We start from the raw sequence: 12,656 nt of genomic DNA on the forward strand, positions 1-12,656 counted from the left end.
GCAACATCCCTTCAAGGACCGCTGGCCCCAAAAGGCCTTTAATGGGGTTGATCTTGACACCCTTGGATAGATCTTGAATTCTTGTTTCTGAAAAGGCATGGCTCTTGAAAATCCAACGGTCGGATCAAAAGTTGTGGCTCTCAGAACTTAGCGACGCATCAATTAGTGCGTCATCCCGGTTCTCGTGATATCTTGGTCGTACTAGCTCTGATTTTGACCCATGAATAGTCATTGGAATGGGAATTTGATAATATTCGCAATGGCATTGGTTTCAATCCGTTCTGACAACCGGATCAAAATTAGTGTTTTTGGGCCCACCTAGGATCGATTTCGGGTCAAACTTGGTCAAGGTTGTCAATATTCTTCGAGAAGCTTGGGTTTGATGTAAAACTGTGGAAATTTTTTTTTGTCAGTGTCTTGACCTCGTTTGACCTTTGGTCAAACCTAGGGTTGACCAGGGGCATTTTGGTCATTTTAGCTAAAAAAGGGCATTTTGGGTGTTCTGGTGCTCGAACGGCTTGCGCCATGTCGTTCTGAATGTTCTCACAGTGGATAAAATACGGTAGCAACAGCTGCCCCTTCTTTATCTGATATCTCGAGTGCAATGAGAGGTGTCGGATAAAGAACGTGATTTCGAATTTTGGTCCCCCCCCCTAGATTTGCTTGCAAAGACTATTCATGGACCGAAACCGGACTTTACCTGCTTGGCCCGATTTGTTGCAGCTGCTATTGAAATATTTTCTAGCCATGCCCCTACACTCTGGGATAGGAGAAAGGAGAGGACTTTTTTTTTTTTTGAGGTTTGACCGGTCAGCGTTGACTGGGTCAACCCTGCATGGTAGCTCTTATAGGACCGCTAGGCCTACCCAGCAGCCCTAGAAGGTGCGTCGGGCAGCCCAGGGCCTATAAAAGGCCTTCTTGGCTCCCTTCATTCTCATTTCTCACTTTCTCTCCACTCCTTACTTCTTTCAAAAATCTCTAGAGTGGTCTTGGGCTCAGCGAGTCCTTGCTTTCAACTTCAGTCTGTCATTTCAGTCTGCTACTTCAGCCAACTCTGCACTTGAGGTTAGTATTTATTTTTCTTCTTATTTTATTTTTCTGCAAAATGTTAGTAGCAATACCACTAGAGATGCATGCTAGTGTTTTTTTTTTTTTTTGGAATTTTAAAATCATATATTTTTGCCATTATTTATGCCATGCTATCTTAGGAAAATATGCATATATTTTGTATTTGGTATATGACTGCATGAATATGCGGGAATTCAAATTTTGAGAATAAAATGCGAGATGTGGGTAAAGGGACTTACTTGGTAGTTGGAAATAGTGAAAATGGTGAGGCGTACGGCGCGATCGCTAGTTAACCTCAACATGGGGTGTGAGCACACGGTGCAGCTGCTAGTTAACCCACTGTAGATCTGGAACTCAAAATTTCTTTAGGAACTTGATGACTATGTGATGGTGAGGCGTACGGCCCGGTCACTAGTTAACCTTAAGATGGGGTGTAAGCGTATGACACAACTGCTAGTTAACCCACTGTAGATCTGGAACTCGAAATTTCTTTAGAAACTTGATGACTGTGTAATGGTGAGGCGTACGGCATGGCCGCTAGTTAACCTCGAGATGGGATGTGAGCATACGGCGCAGTCGTTAGTTAACCCACTATACTTGTGGAACTCGAAATTTCTTTAGAAACTTGATGACTGTGTGATGGTGAGGCATATGGCATGACTGCTAGTTAACCTCAAGATGGGATGTGAGTATACGGTGTGGCCGCTACTTAACCCACTATAGATTTAGAACTCAAAATTTCTTTAGGACTTGATAACTCTTTGATGGTGAGGCATCCAGCGTGATCGCTAGTTAACCTCAAGATGGGATATGAGCATACAGGGCGGCCGCTAGTTAACCTACTATAGATTTGGTACTTGGAGTTTCTTTAGGAACTTGATGACTATTTGATGGCGAGGTGAATAGCGCAGCCGCTAGTTAACCTCGAGATGGGATGTGAGCATATAGCATGGCTGCTAGTTAACCCACTATAGATCTAGAACTCGGAATTTGTTTAGAACTTGATGACTGTGTGATGGTGAGGCGTACAACACGGCCGCTAGTTAACCTACTGTAGATCTGGAACTCGGAATTTATTTAGAAACTTGATGATTGTGTGATGGTGAGGCATATGGCATGGCTACTAGTTAACCTTAAGATAGAATGTGAGCATATGGCGCGGCAGCTAGTTAACCCACTGTAGAGACTTACGATGCGGCCGCTAGATAGCCTCCAAATAAGATGCGAGCATACAGCACGGCCACTAGTTAACTCGCATTAGAGATGTGAGCATACGGCATGGCCGCTAGTTAACCCATTATAGAGACATACGGTGTGGCCGCTAGATAACCTCTAAATAAGATGCGAGCATACGGCACACTCACTAGTTAGCCCGCTGTAGAGATGTGAGCATACAACGCGGCCGCTAGTTAACCCACTGTAGACATGTAGAGCGCAGCCGCTAGATAGCTTACAAATAAGATGCGAGCATAGCCGCTAGTTAACCCACTGTAGAGATTTGAGCATATAGTGCGGCCGCTAGTTAAACCACTGTAGAGACATACGTCGCGGCCACTAGATAGCCTCCAAATAAGATACGATCATACGACTCGACCGTTAGTTAACCTGCTATAGAGATGTGAGCATACGACACAGCCACTAGTTAACCCATTGTAGAGACGTACGGCGTGGCTGCTAGATAGCCACCAGATAAGATGCGAGTATATGGCGCGGCCGCATTGTAGAGATGTATGGCATGGTTGCTAGATTGCCTCTAGATAAGATGCAAGCATACGGCGTGACCGCTAGTTTACCTGATATAGGATGTGAGCATATGACACAACTGCTTGTTAACTGACTGTAGAGATGTACAGCGCGGCTACAAGATAGCCTCCAAATAAGATGCGAGCATACAGTACAACTACTAGTTAACCCACTGTAGGATGTGAGCATACAGCGTGGCCGCTAGTTAACCCACTGTAGAGATGTATGGCGCGGTTGCTAGATAGCCTTCAAATAAGATGTGCGCATATGGCGCAGCCGCAAGTTAACCCACTGTAGATCCTCGTAGGAATCTACTTTCTTTTAAGACATGTGCTTGACATAAACCTGCACCACATGTTTAAAAAAAAGTGTTAGTTCATCTGCATTGCCGTTTAACTTATGGGCTTACCACTTATGTCTGAATTTCTTGTTGTTTTGTAGATTATGCCTTGTAGAGCTGACTCTAGGGGAGAACAGGGGAAGGCCTCCATGCATGCTACATCCCATGAGGACGATTCTTTCAATGACAAGACCGCCTCAGCTAGCGAGCTGGTGTCTCGAGTTTTGTAGAGCCACTTTAACCACAGGGATTAGGATACTGGACCTATCTGCAGTATATCTATAAAGACCCGTTCTAGGAGGCGCTGTTCAGTTGAGACGCCCAATGTCTCCTCTGAGTCTCATATTGTTTTTAGTGGGGCTTCCTCACGGCGTAGGCTAGCTAAAAGCAGAAGGGCCTCCAGAGGAGAGATACGAGTTGAGGACCTTGATATTGGTGTGGATGATCTATCCAAAGACGAGATTCACCTGGATATGGGTCCTCGTAGGCACAGTTTAAGGCCTAAGGTCTTGCCACATCAGGCTGGGGCTGATACTCGTACTGGAGCTGTAGATAGAGACATTGGAGACACTCTCCACATCCATGATGTATGTATAAAACAAACGCCTTTTGCTAGGACTTATGTGTATGATTTTGAGAAATCTCCTTTGTGAAGCATAATGCCTCTAATTAGGACTTACATATATAACTCAAGAAATTACTTTTGAGAGGGCTTCTGATGTGTGAGAAACAATGCCTCTGGTTAGGACTTATATGCATACTCTAGAGATTACCTTTGAGAGAGCCGTAAACATGTGCAAAACAATGCCTCGAATTAGGACTTACATGTATAATTCTGAATATCGCCTTGTAGAGGGCTACTGCGGTATATATGCACTATCGCATTTTTATCATAGATGGTGGCTTTAAACCAGCTCGTGTCACACTCATTTGTATTGCACCGCAGTTTCACGAGTTTATTAGTGAATTTTGACAATGATCGTCCCACTAAGAGAGGAGAGAAGATGGAGAGATCACGGGAAATAAAATGCCCTAGTTTAGGGTTTCATGTGGTTCTCGACAATAAAGACACATCCTCAGCGGGCCGGTCCCATTCTGGCATATTGGACAACGTGGAAGGAACCGCGCAAAATAAAATTGCCCTAGTGTAGGTTTTGTACGGTTCTTGACAAAAGAGGAAAAGTTCCTGGCAGGACGGATTCGTGCTCGCATGTTGATTAGCATAAAGTGAAGGGAACCATGCAAAATAAAATTGCCCCAGTTTAGGGTTTTGTGGGCTTCCAAGCCTACGGACTGGCCGAAGATGGCCCTGACTCCATGGACTGTACGCAATGCTGGTAATGAATGCGGACATTCTGAATGAAATCTCCCAAGACACGCCATGAGGTGGTATGCACTGATTGCTCCTGTTATTGCTCGGGTAGGCTAACAATGCAAAGACAGGTTCCTTGGGGTGACCTTGTGGGAAACTACTCCCTCTCTCGTCTAAATAAGCTAGAAAAACTATCGAATGGCTGTGAATAGGTTTTGGTACCCTTCCGTTTTGGATTCTGATTATCGAGGCTGAACCGACCCCTGAACCGGCAAACCGGGTTTAGAAAAATTAGGTTCAAGATGTTTGGAAGTGTTGAACGAGATGCACAAAGATTTGTGTAGGATTTGTGTAGTCTCGGATGCACGAGAGAGACCGTTCATGCATTATGGCGGGTGCTAAAACTAGGGAATCTTTACTCCAAGGTTGTTGAAAACATCCTAACTAGGAGAGGAAATGTCTGAACATGTGTGGGTTTGTGCCTAGGGACTGAAAAGCCCTGGCATGTGTCCCGAGGTCCGGCGGCCCTTTAAGGACTGTTGCCTTAGGGAACATGTATAAAAGTTGGGTTCTAGCCCAATTTCAGCTCGTTCAGTCTTGCAATTTTTCTAGGCTTTTTTCTACCTCTTTCTTAACTAAAAACGCTTAAAAAATGCTGTTCTTCATCAGTTTTTTGTGTAGATTCTCATCACGTTGTTAGATTCAGTAGGGCTTGCTCATGGATGTTCTTGGTGCTCATTCCTACGACACTTTGGTTGAGCTTGAGAGGGATTCTTTCTATGAGAAGAAGTTAAGGAGATGGTGGAGCTCTTTTTATTGTAGTGATCAATCTCTCCTTCGGCGACTTCTCGGGGATGCCACTTCCCTTCTTCACACCACAATAGATTGGCACTTGTTGGAGGTTATTTTTCTTTCTAGGAGCCTACTGGGGATGTTGATTTGGTGCCTACTCTGGAGGAGTATGACCACTTCCTTTCTCTTTCTACCCCTCTGAGTACCATTTATGCTCCTTTAGTGTGGCCACGCTGCAGCAAGAAGCTCGCCGACTTGTTAGGCTTAAAGAGACTGATCGTGGAGGCGCTGACTTGGCATGGCAGCGGAATAAGAGGGAGCATGTCCTTCGAATTCCTATATGACCAATTTCATTCCTCTGAGTGTCTGGTTGGTTACAAAGATGATTTCACAGACTTGAAGGAGTAGTAGGCATCCTATCAACGCCAGGCCATACTGGTGGCTTTCTTCGACGCAGTGCTATTTTCTTCAATATTAAGAGCCATTAGTTTTGTCGTTTTACCACTAGTGAGTGCCTTACCCCATGGTACCTCTTTCATTCCCACTGTACTTTGTGAGAGAGTTAGGTCTTTGTCCTTGTGTCGGGAGACTGGTAAGGGTAGACATACACTGTTGCATTCATTTGTTGCAGTTGTGGTTCTGTAGCAATCTAAGTGTCATTGCTAGAGATTAGCCTGTGGGCTTTGTGAGCAGGAACATAGTCTAGGCCACTATCGCTCTTGATCTTCCCTTTTCTAGGGGTATTGAGGATTGGCTAAAATACTTGTGCAGCCTAGAGGGTTAAGTGGGGTACTACTAGGTGGCAGGGGCAGACCCATTGTGTTGGTTTACTAGGCATCCCCTTGGTGGGCATCTGGGGGTGTACGGGATACTTTCCTGGCATGGCCATGCGGCGTTTGGGGGTATCCAGCATATCCCTCGACTTAGTGACCTCTCTATAGTCACTTGTGAGTCTGGGCTCCTAGATATTGATATAGCAGTGATAGGGCATGCCTCAGATTTCTGGGAGCCGCACAAGTCGGGTATTGACTTCCCCCTTTACTCTAGAGAGGACCAGGAGTGGTTTATCGCAAAGTTTAGAGTGTGATGGGATGCTAGGGATCCCAGTTTCATGCTTGACTTGTTATTACCAGCCTCGGCTGAGCTACCACTTCCAACTGATGTTTTAAGGGATTATACCCTAGAGTTTGAGATCCAGGTTGAGCGGGCACTTGCGGACCTAAAGGAGTACTTGAGGGAGGCTGTCAGAGACAGAGACCATTATAGAGAGCTAACTAATGCTCTTATAGAGGACATTGAGGAGATGGGTAGTACGCAGGATAGTGAGCTCGCCACTCTCAAGGCAGAGCTTGATCGGAGGGGGCCAACCCCTCTAGGCATAAAGGCCGAGTGCATTCATCTGAGATCCTAAGTTACAGGCTTAGAGGATGAGCTTGCGGATCTTACCTAGAGATTTGTTGCCCTAGATCATTCTTGGGACAAGGAGAGGGCCGTACTAGAGGCCAACAGGGCAGAGGCTAGTAGCAGGGTCGACAGTTTAGCATGGGAGCTAGTGTAGGCGCGGGCCTATTCTCACTCCACTCTGAGCATGAAGTATGGGTGAGAGGGCGACGAGCCCAGTGAGCCATAGTTGGCCTTCAACTGCCTTTAAATTAAGCTGGCCGAGAGAAAGGAGGCCTTGAGAGTTGTTACTGCAGAGGTGGGCACCTTGCAAGCTTTACTATAGACTGAAAGACAGGGCTTTACTTCGGATTCCATGATGGAGAGGGAGTTGGTCCTTCTTTGACATTCGCATGACAAACTCAAAGAGGTTGCTAAAGACCTGGGCTTTGATGTAGGTGGGTTCATACCCATGCTCCTAATGACCCGATTTTCCATACCGATTTTGGGCTGTTGTGTCAGGCCATGTCTGATCAATTAGGCCATGTTTGACTTGTTAGTGCTCTTTCCTATTTATTTTGTTTCTACATATGAGCTATGTATTTAGTATCCCACCATGTATGGAAAGGTCCTTCGTAAATTGGTAGGCGATTGCTTAAGGCCTTCCTCCCTTTTGCTTGAGTTCTTAAAGCATAGTCTAGTTTGGTAGGCATGCTTAGAAACTGAGAGATGGTAGGGAGAGATGTTTATGATGAAATTTAGGATATATTTATGAGATGAGATTTCATCTTTTGATACCAGAATGTATGAAAGAAAATGAATGGCACAACACAGGCATGTTAATGAATATGCAGGAAAATGCTTTGAAAATGCAAGATTATATAAATAAGTGATAAATGTAAAACCCACGCATATCAATATCTCATTTTTCCAAGGATACATCTTGTTCTAGATGGATCTTTTCCCTTTCCCATTGGGGTACATTTCCCATTGGCATGAGCCAGAATATCTTGAGCAGACCATCAAGCCACGACAACATTGTAGACAGAGAGCAATCTTGGAGGCGTCTTCATATCTTGTCTTGGATATTGAATCCATCTAATCTTCTAATTTTGAGCAGAGATTTAAGCAGGCATAATTGACTAATTTTTTTTTATTTTTTTTTTAAAGATGTGACCAAACGAAGATGGCTGCCTACGTTCCTCCACTTGGAAGGATCAGGTCATCACGAAGTTCAATTGACTTTTGGTTGCCTTAACTTTTGCCTAGACCGCCCTTTCGGGTTTTCAATCTAGCCTCTCACACTATCTTTCTTTTGCTCTCCTTTTGCGTAGATCGCCCTTTCGAGTTTTCAATCTACCTTTTCACACACACACACACACACACACACACACACACACATATATATATATATATATATTTTGCATTTGTTTTTGTTTTTTGTTTTTTTTTTTTTGACATAAAAACATAAAAATGAGGTGCACTGCGAGGCTCCTTCATGTAAAGTATTGTATGATGGCATCAGAATTGGTGGGCATATTGAAGTCATGCCCGTCCATGTTGGCTAGAATCAAGGCTCCTCTGGAAAAGGCCTTCTTCACCACATATGGGCCCTCGTAAGTTGTGGAAAACTTTCCTTTGTGATCAGGCACGGCCTGGTTGTGCTTCTTCAAGACAAGATCGGCTTCTTTAATGACCCTAGGTCTAACTTTCTTGTTGAATGCTCGCTCGATGCAGCGTTGGTACAACTGTCCATGGCACATTGTAGTCATGCGCTTTCATCTATCATGTTTAGTTGTTCATATCGAGAACGGGCCTATTTAGCTTGTAACAACTTTGTCTAAGATAAAATCCTGAGAGACGGGATCTCTACCTTTGCGGGGAAGACAACCTGAATACCATACACCATTAAATACGGGGTCACACTCGTGGAAGTACAAACAGATGTGCGATATGTGCACAAAGCAAATGGCAAGTACTCGTGCCAATCCTTGTATGTCTGTCATTTTAACCAAAATTTTTCTTTATGTTCTTGTTAGCGATTTCCACTGCACCATTCATCTAGGGGCAATAGGGAACCGAATTTCTGTGGTTGATCTTGAACTGTTGGCAAAGTTGTTAGATCATTTTCCCGTTTAGGTTCGCCCCATTATCTGTAATGAGCTCTCTTGGCACGCCGTAGTGGCAAATAATGTTGTGTTTCAAGAACCGAGCTACCACTACTTGAGTGATGCTCTTGTACGAAGCGGCTTCCACCCACTTTGTGAAATAATTAATGGCTACTAAGATGTACTCATGGCCATTTGAAGCTTTCAGAATCACGGGTCTGATGACATCCATACCCCAAGCTGAAAAGGGCCATGGTGCTGTTAAAGAGTGCAAAGGTGGTATGTGCCCTTCATTTTGCCTTGATTTTGTCAGGATCAACTTCTATTCCTTTTTGGCTTACCATAAACTCTAACAGTTTTCCGGATGTGACTCTGAAAGTGCATTTCTTGGGATTCAATCATAACTTGTAGAACCGGATCCTTTCATAGAACTTCCTCAAAGATGGTATGTGCCCTTCACGGTCTTTGGACTTCACTATCATGTCATCAACATAAACTTCTACTTCTTTATGGATCGAATCATGTAACAAAGTAGTGGCTGCATGTTGGTAAGTAGCACCAGCATTTTTAAGGCCAAATGGCATGACCTTATAGCAATATGTCCCACATTGTGTAATAAAGGAGGTTTTCTCCATATCTTCTAGAGCCATCATGATCTGGTTGTATCCTGAAATCCATCCATAAATGATAGCAGAGCATGACCTGCTATGTCGTCAACCAGGACGTCAATGTGAGGTAAAGGGGAATCATCTTTTGGGCTGGCTTTATTCAGTTCTCAAAAATCTACACACATCCTAACCTTCCCATCTTTCTTTGGTACCCAAACCACATTAGCTAACCACTCTAGACAGTTGACCACTCTTAGGAATCTATCATTGTGTTGTTTCCCTACTTCTTCCTTGATCTTGAGAGTCCACTCTGACTTCATTCTTCTCAACTTCTACTTAACTGGCTTCATGGTTAGATCTGTCGGTATGCAGTGCTGTACTATATCTGTATCAATCACAGGCATGTCTTTATATGACCATGCAAAGACCTCCTTGAACTCTGTCAGTAGTGCCACTAATGCATCTTTCTTTGAAGTGGTTAGGGTATTGCCTACTTATGTTATTTTGGGCTCATCCTCAGTTCCCAGGTTAATAGGTTGGGTTTCTTCTTTTATAGGTTCTAGGTATCCATGTTTTATTTCCTTATTATTAAGAGTTTCTTTACCAATTTCAGAAATAAAAACATTCAAAGCCAGCAAATAAGCAGAATTAGAAATCATATTAAAAGGAAAAGAGTTCTCAACAAACTCAATAGACTCAACTAAAGCAGACTCAACTGGAAAACTATCACAAACAAACTTAACATGAATAGAAATACTAGCAGAAATAGACTCAATAGGAACATAAATAATGTTCTTGGTAGGGGTGACTGGCTCAGTAGTCTTGATCTTCTTCACAACTATGACTGACTTGACGGTCCTAATCTTCCTTGCGGAGTCCTCTATGGGGTGGGCGGCTCCCTCCCATGCCCAATTCTTCAAATCGGTCGTGGCTTCCACAATGGCAGGTGGCTCCTAGTAAGCTCCTTCTTCCCTCAGCATCAGTACTGCGGGATCTATATACATATAATCTGTAGCTTCTTCTTTAATCTCTATGTCTATAGGCTTGTCAGTCACAAAAGCATCTAGGCGCTTTATGCTATCCATCCATTCATCAAACAAGTCGTGCTTGCCTCTGTTACCCAAGTCGGTGAGTTAAGGGAGATGTTCTGGCTCGCCTCCTCCTTCCCTCTCATCACTATGTTTAGCACTCTCAAGTGTCATGATTCTGAGACTGTGGACCGTCAGCCTTTAGTCTAGTGCGGCCAATCTAGTATCTATGTCATCTTCCTCTTCAATATGTGGGGTTGGTGAACTTGGTTCTAAATCATAATACGACCCCAATTCTGGAACTTCTCTTCCATGCTTGTCATACCTAGGGCCAGACCTTGAGCTAACATGAGTGATATAACTCCAATCTGAAAGGTGCCCATAGGGATATTCATCATGGTACATTTGAGTAGCTTGTGCATTCTCCTCTCTTGCATTCTCTAACACATTTATACACATTTATCAGTCTATATTGATCACTATCTGTGTCGTTCCACCTGTTAGCTTTTGCATCGTCTTCAATGTCTTCATCATAATAGTCCACATCACTATCATATTCCTCATAGAATAGGTTTGCATCTTCATCGTCTCTATCACTAGAGGGTTCACCCCAATCATCACCATTGTACGGGCTATCATAACTTATGCTGCTATTATCATCACTATTACTGATGTTGTCATCATCATTATGTCCACTATCATTGTTGCTGCTGTCACTACCACTATCACTCTTGTCATTGCTTTCATCTTCATCATCACTAGGGGTTGCTCCCCAATCCTTATCTTCATCATTGGCTCTTACTTCATATGGGCTCTTTAATGCATGCTAGCAAGCCTCCCAATATTCTTCTTCTTCTATGTTGCAAATAGGATCTCCAAGAAGCGTAGTCATGGCATCACGATCCATGTAATCTGCCTAATCAGAAGGAACCCAAGTTGTGTCTTCTTTTTTCAACTCTGGAGCCTTGTTGTGGCAGTCAAGTAGTATCTCGAATCTAGGTACCACTATCTTTGTTATAGGATTAAATTTTGGTTCAAGGAATTCCCAACAACGTTGGCTCTCTCCAGATATTACAAACTTCCTATTCAACGTAGGAGTGTAAGGCTTTAGAGGTTCTAGAGGACAGGGGAGTCACTTTGGCTTTGGCTCAGGCCATCTTTCTCACTTCCATCTCTAGCAAATCATCATGAGTGAGCTTATAACCTAACCCAAAAGGTGGTGTGGCAGTAGGGATCCTCGGGTCTTGAATAGTTGGCTTCTTCACAGTTCTTCCCAAATTCATCCTCAGAAGGTAGTTCATCCTCCTCATCATTGCTGCCACATTGTTTTTACCATAAGGAGCAAAGTCCATTAGGATTTCTCTTTTCAAAACCAAGCCTTTCAATCTCAAAGCCATCCAAGGTCAATCACTCTTTCTCAGAATTAATACCATAAATAGGCTAAGGCTCTATCAGAGTATCCCCATAGATGGTCACAATAGCTCCTTCATGTGGAAACTGAACCTTCTTATAAAGAGAAGAAGGTACGGCCTCTATGTCATGAATCCATGGTCGCCCAAGGAACATATTGAAGCATGAGGCTATATTAAGGACCAGAAAATCCACCTTCTTAACCATTGGTCTTATTGTAAGCTCCAATGTTATGGTTTCCAAGACCTCTCTTCTACTGTTGTCATATGCCCTCACATATTGGTCAGTAGGTACAAAGTCTTTAATGCTGAGGCCTAGGCAACTTGCAGTCTTCAAAGGACACACATTCAAAGCACTTCTAGCTTCTATCAAAACCATTGGTATCCTCTTCCCCATGGAATCTACAGTGATATGTAAAGGGTTGTTGTGGTGCTTCCCCTTCTTGGTCAGATCCTAGTCAGAATAGGAGATGGTGAGTTCCCTATTTATGGACTCAATCATAGCACTCAAATCCTAGGTGGTTGTGGTTGTAAGGAGTTGGATTTGGTTGAGCAGGTTTACTTGGTTTTGACGGTGTTTGTATAGGCCATAAGTAAACCCCATAGGGATATGTTGGCTTGTATCTTTTGTAGTTGCTTGAGGACTTCATCTTCCTCAGTAGGAGTTTGTTGGTAGATCTATTCAAGGCTTCTACTGGGTTGTCAGTCTCTAAATGTGGGGGTTTGAAGTGTCTCCCCCTCCGCCTTGTGATGTAGGCAATTCTTGTTGGATGAGGTCGGTGTCTTGGGTTTAAAGTGTCTCCCCCCATTTGTGGATGTTTGGTTATTTATTTGAAGTTTGAAGTGTCTCCCCTCGCTTGTGGTTGTT

At 43.6% G+C, this 12,656-nt stretch overlaps 1 protein-coding gene across 1 annotated transcript; it reads right to left on the reverse strand.

Annotated features, from left to right (window-relative positions):
- Positions 1-11,819: 11,819 nt before the first annotated feature.
- Positions 11,820-12,185, reverse strand: LOC142605786 (uncharacterized). The gene has a single exon (XM_075777224.1). It carries the CDS (start codon positions 12,183-12,185, stop codon positions 11,820-11,822), a length of 366 nt encoding a protein of 121 aa, XP_075633339.1.
- Between the last annotated feature and the right edge of the window lie 471 nt (positions 12,186-12,656).

Source organism: Castanea sativa, chromosome 8, assembly GCF_040712315.1.
Source record: "Castanea sativa cultivar Marrone di Chiusa Pesio chromosome 8, ASM4071231v1".
Lineage (NCBI taxonomy): Eukaryota > Viridiplantae > Streptophyta > Magnoliopsida > Fagales > Fagaceae > Castanea > Castanea sativa.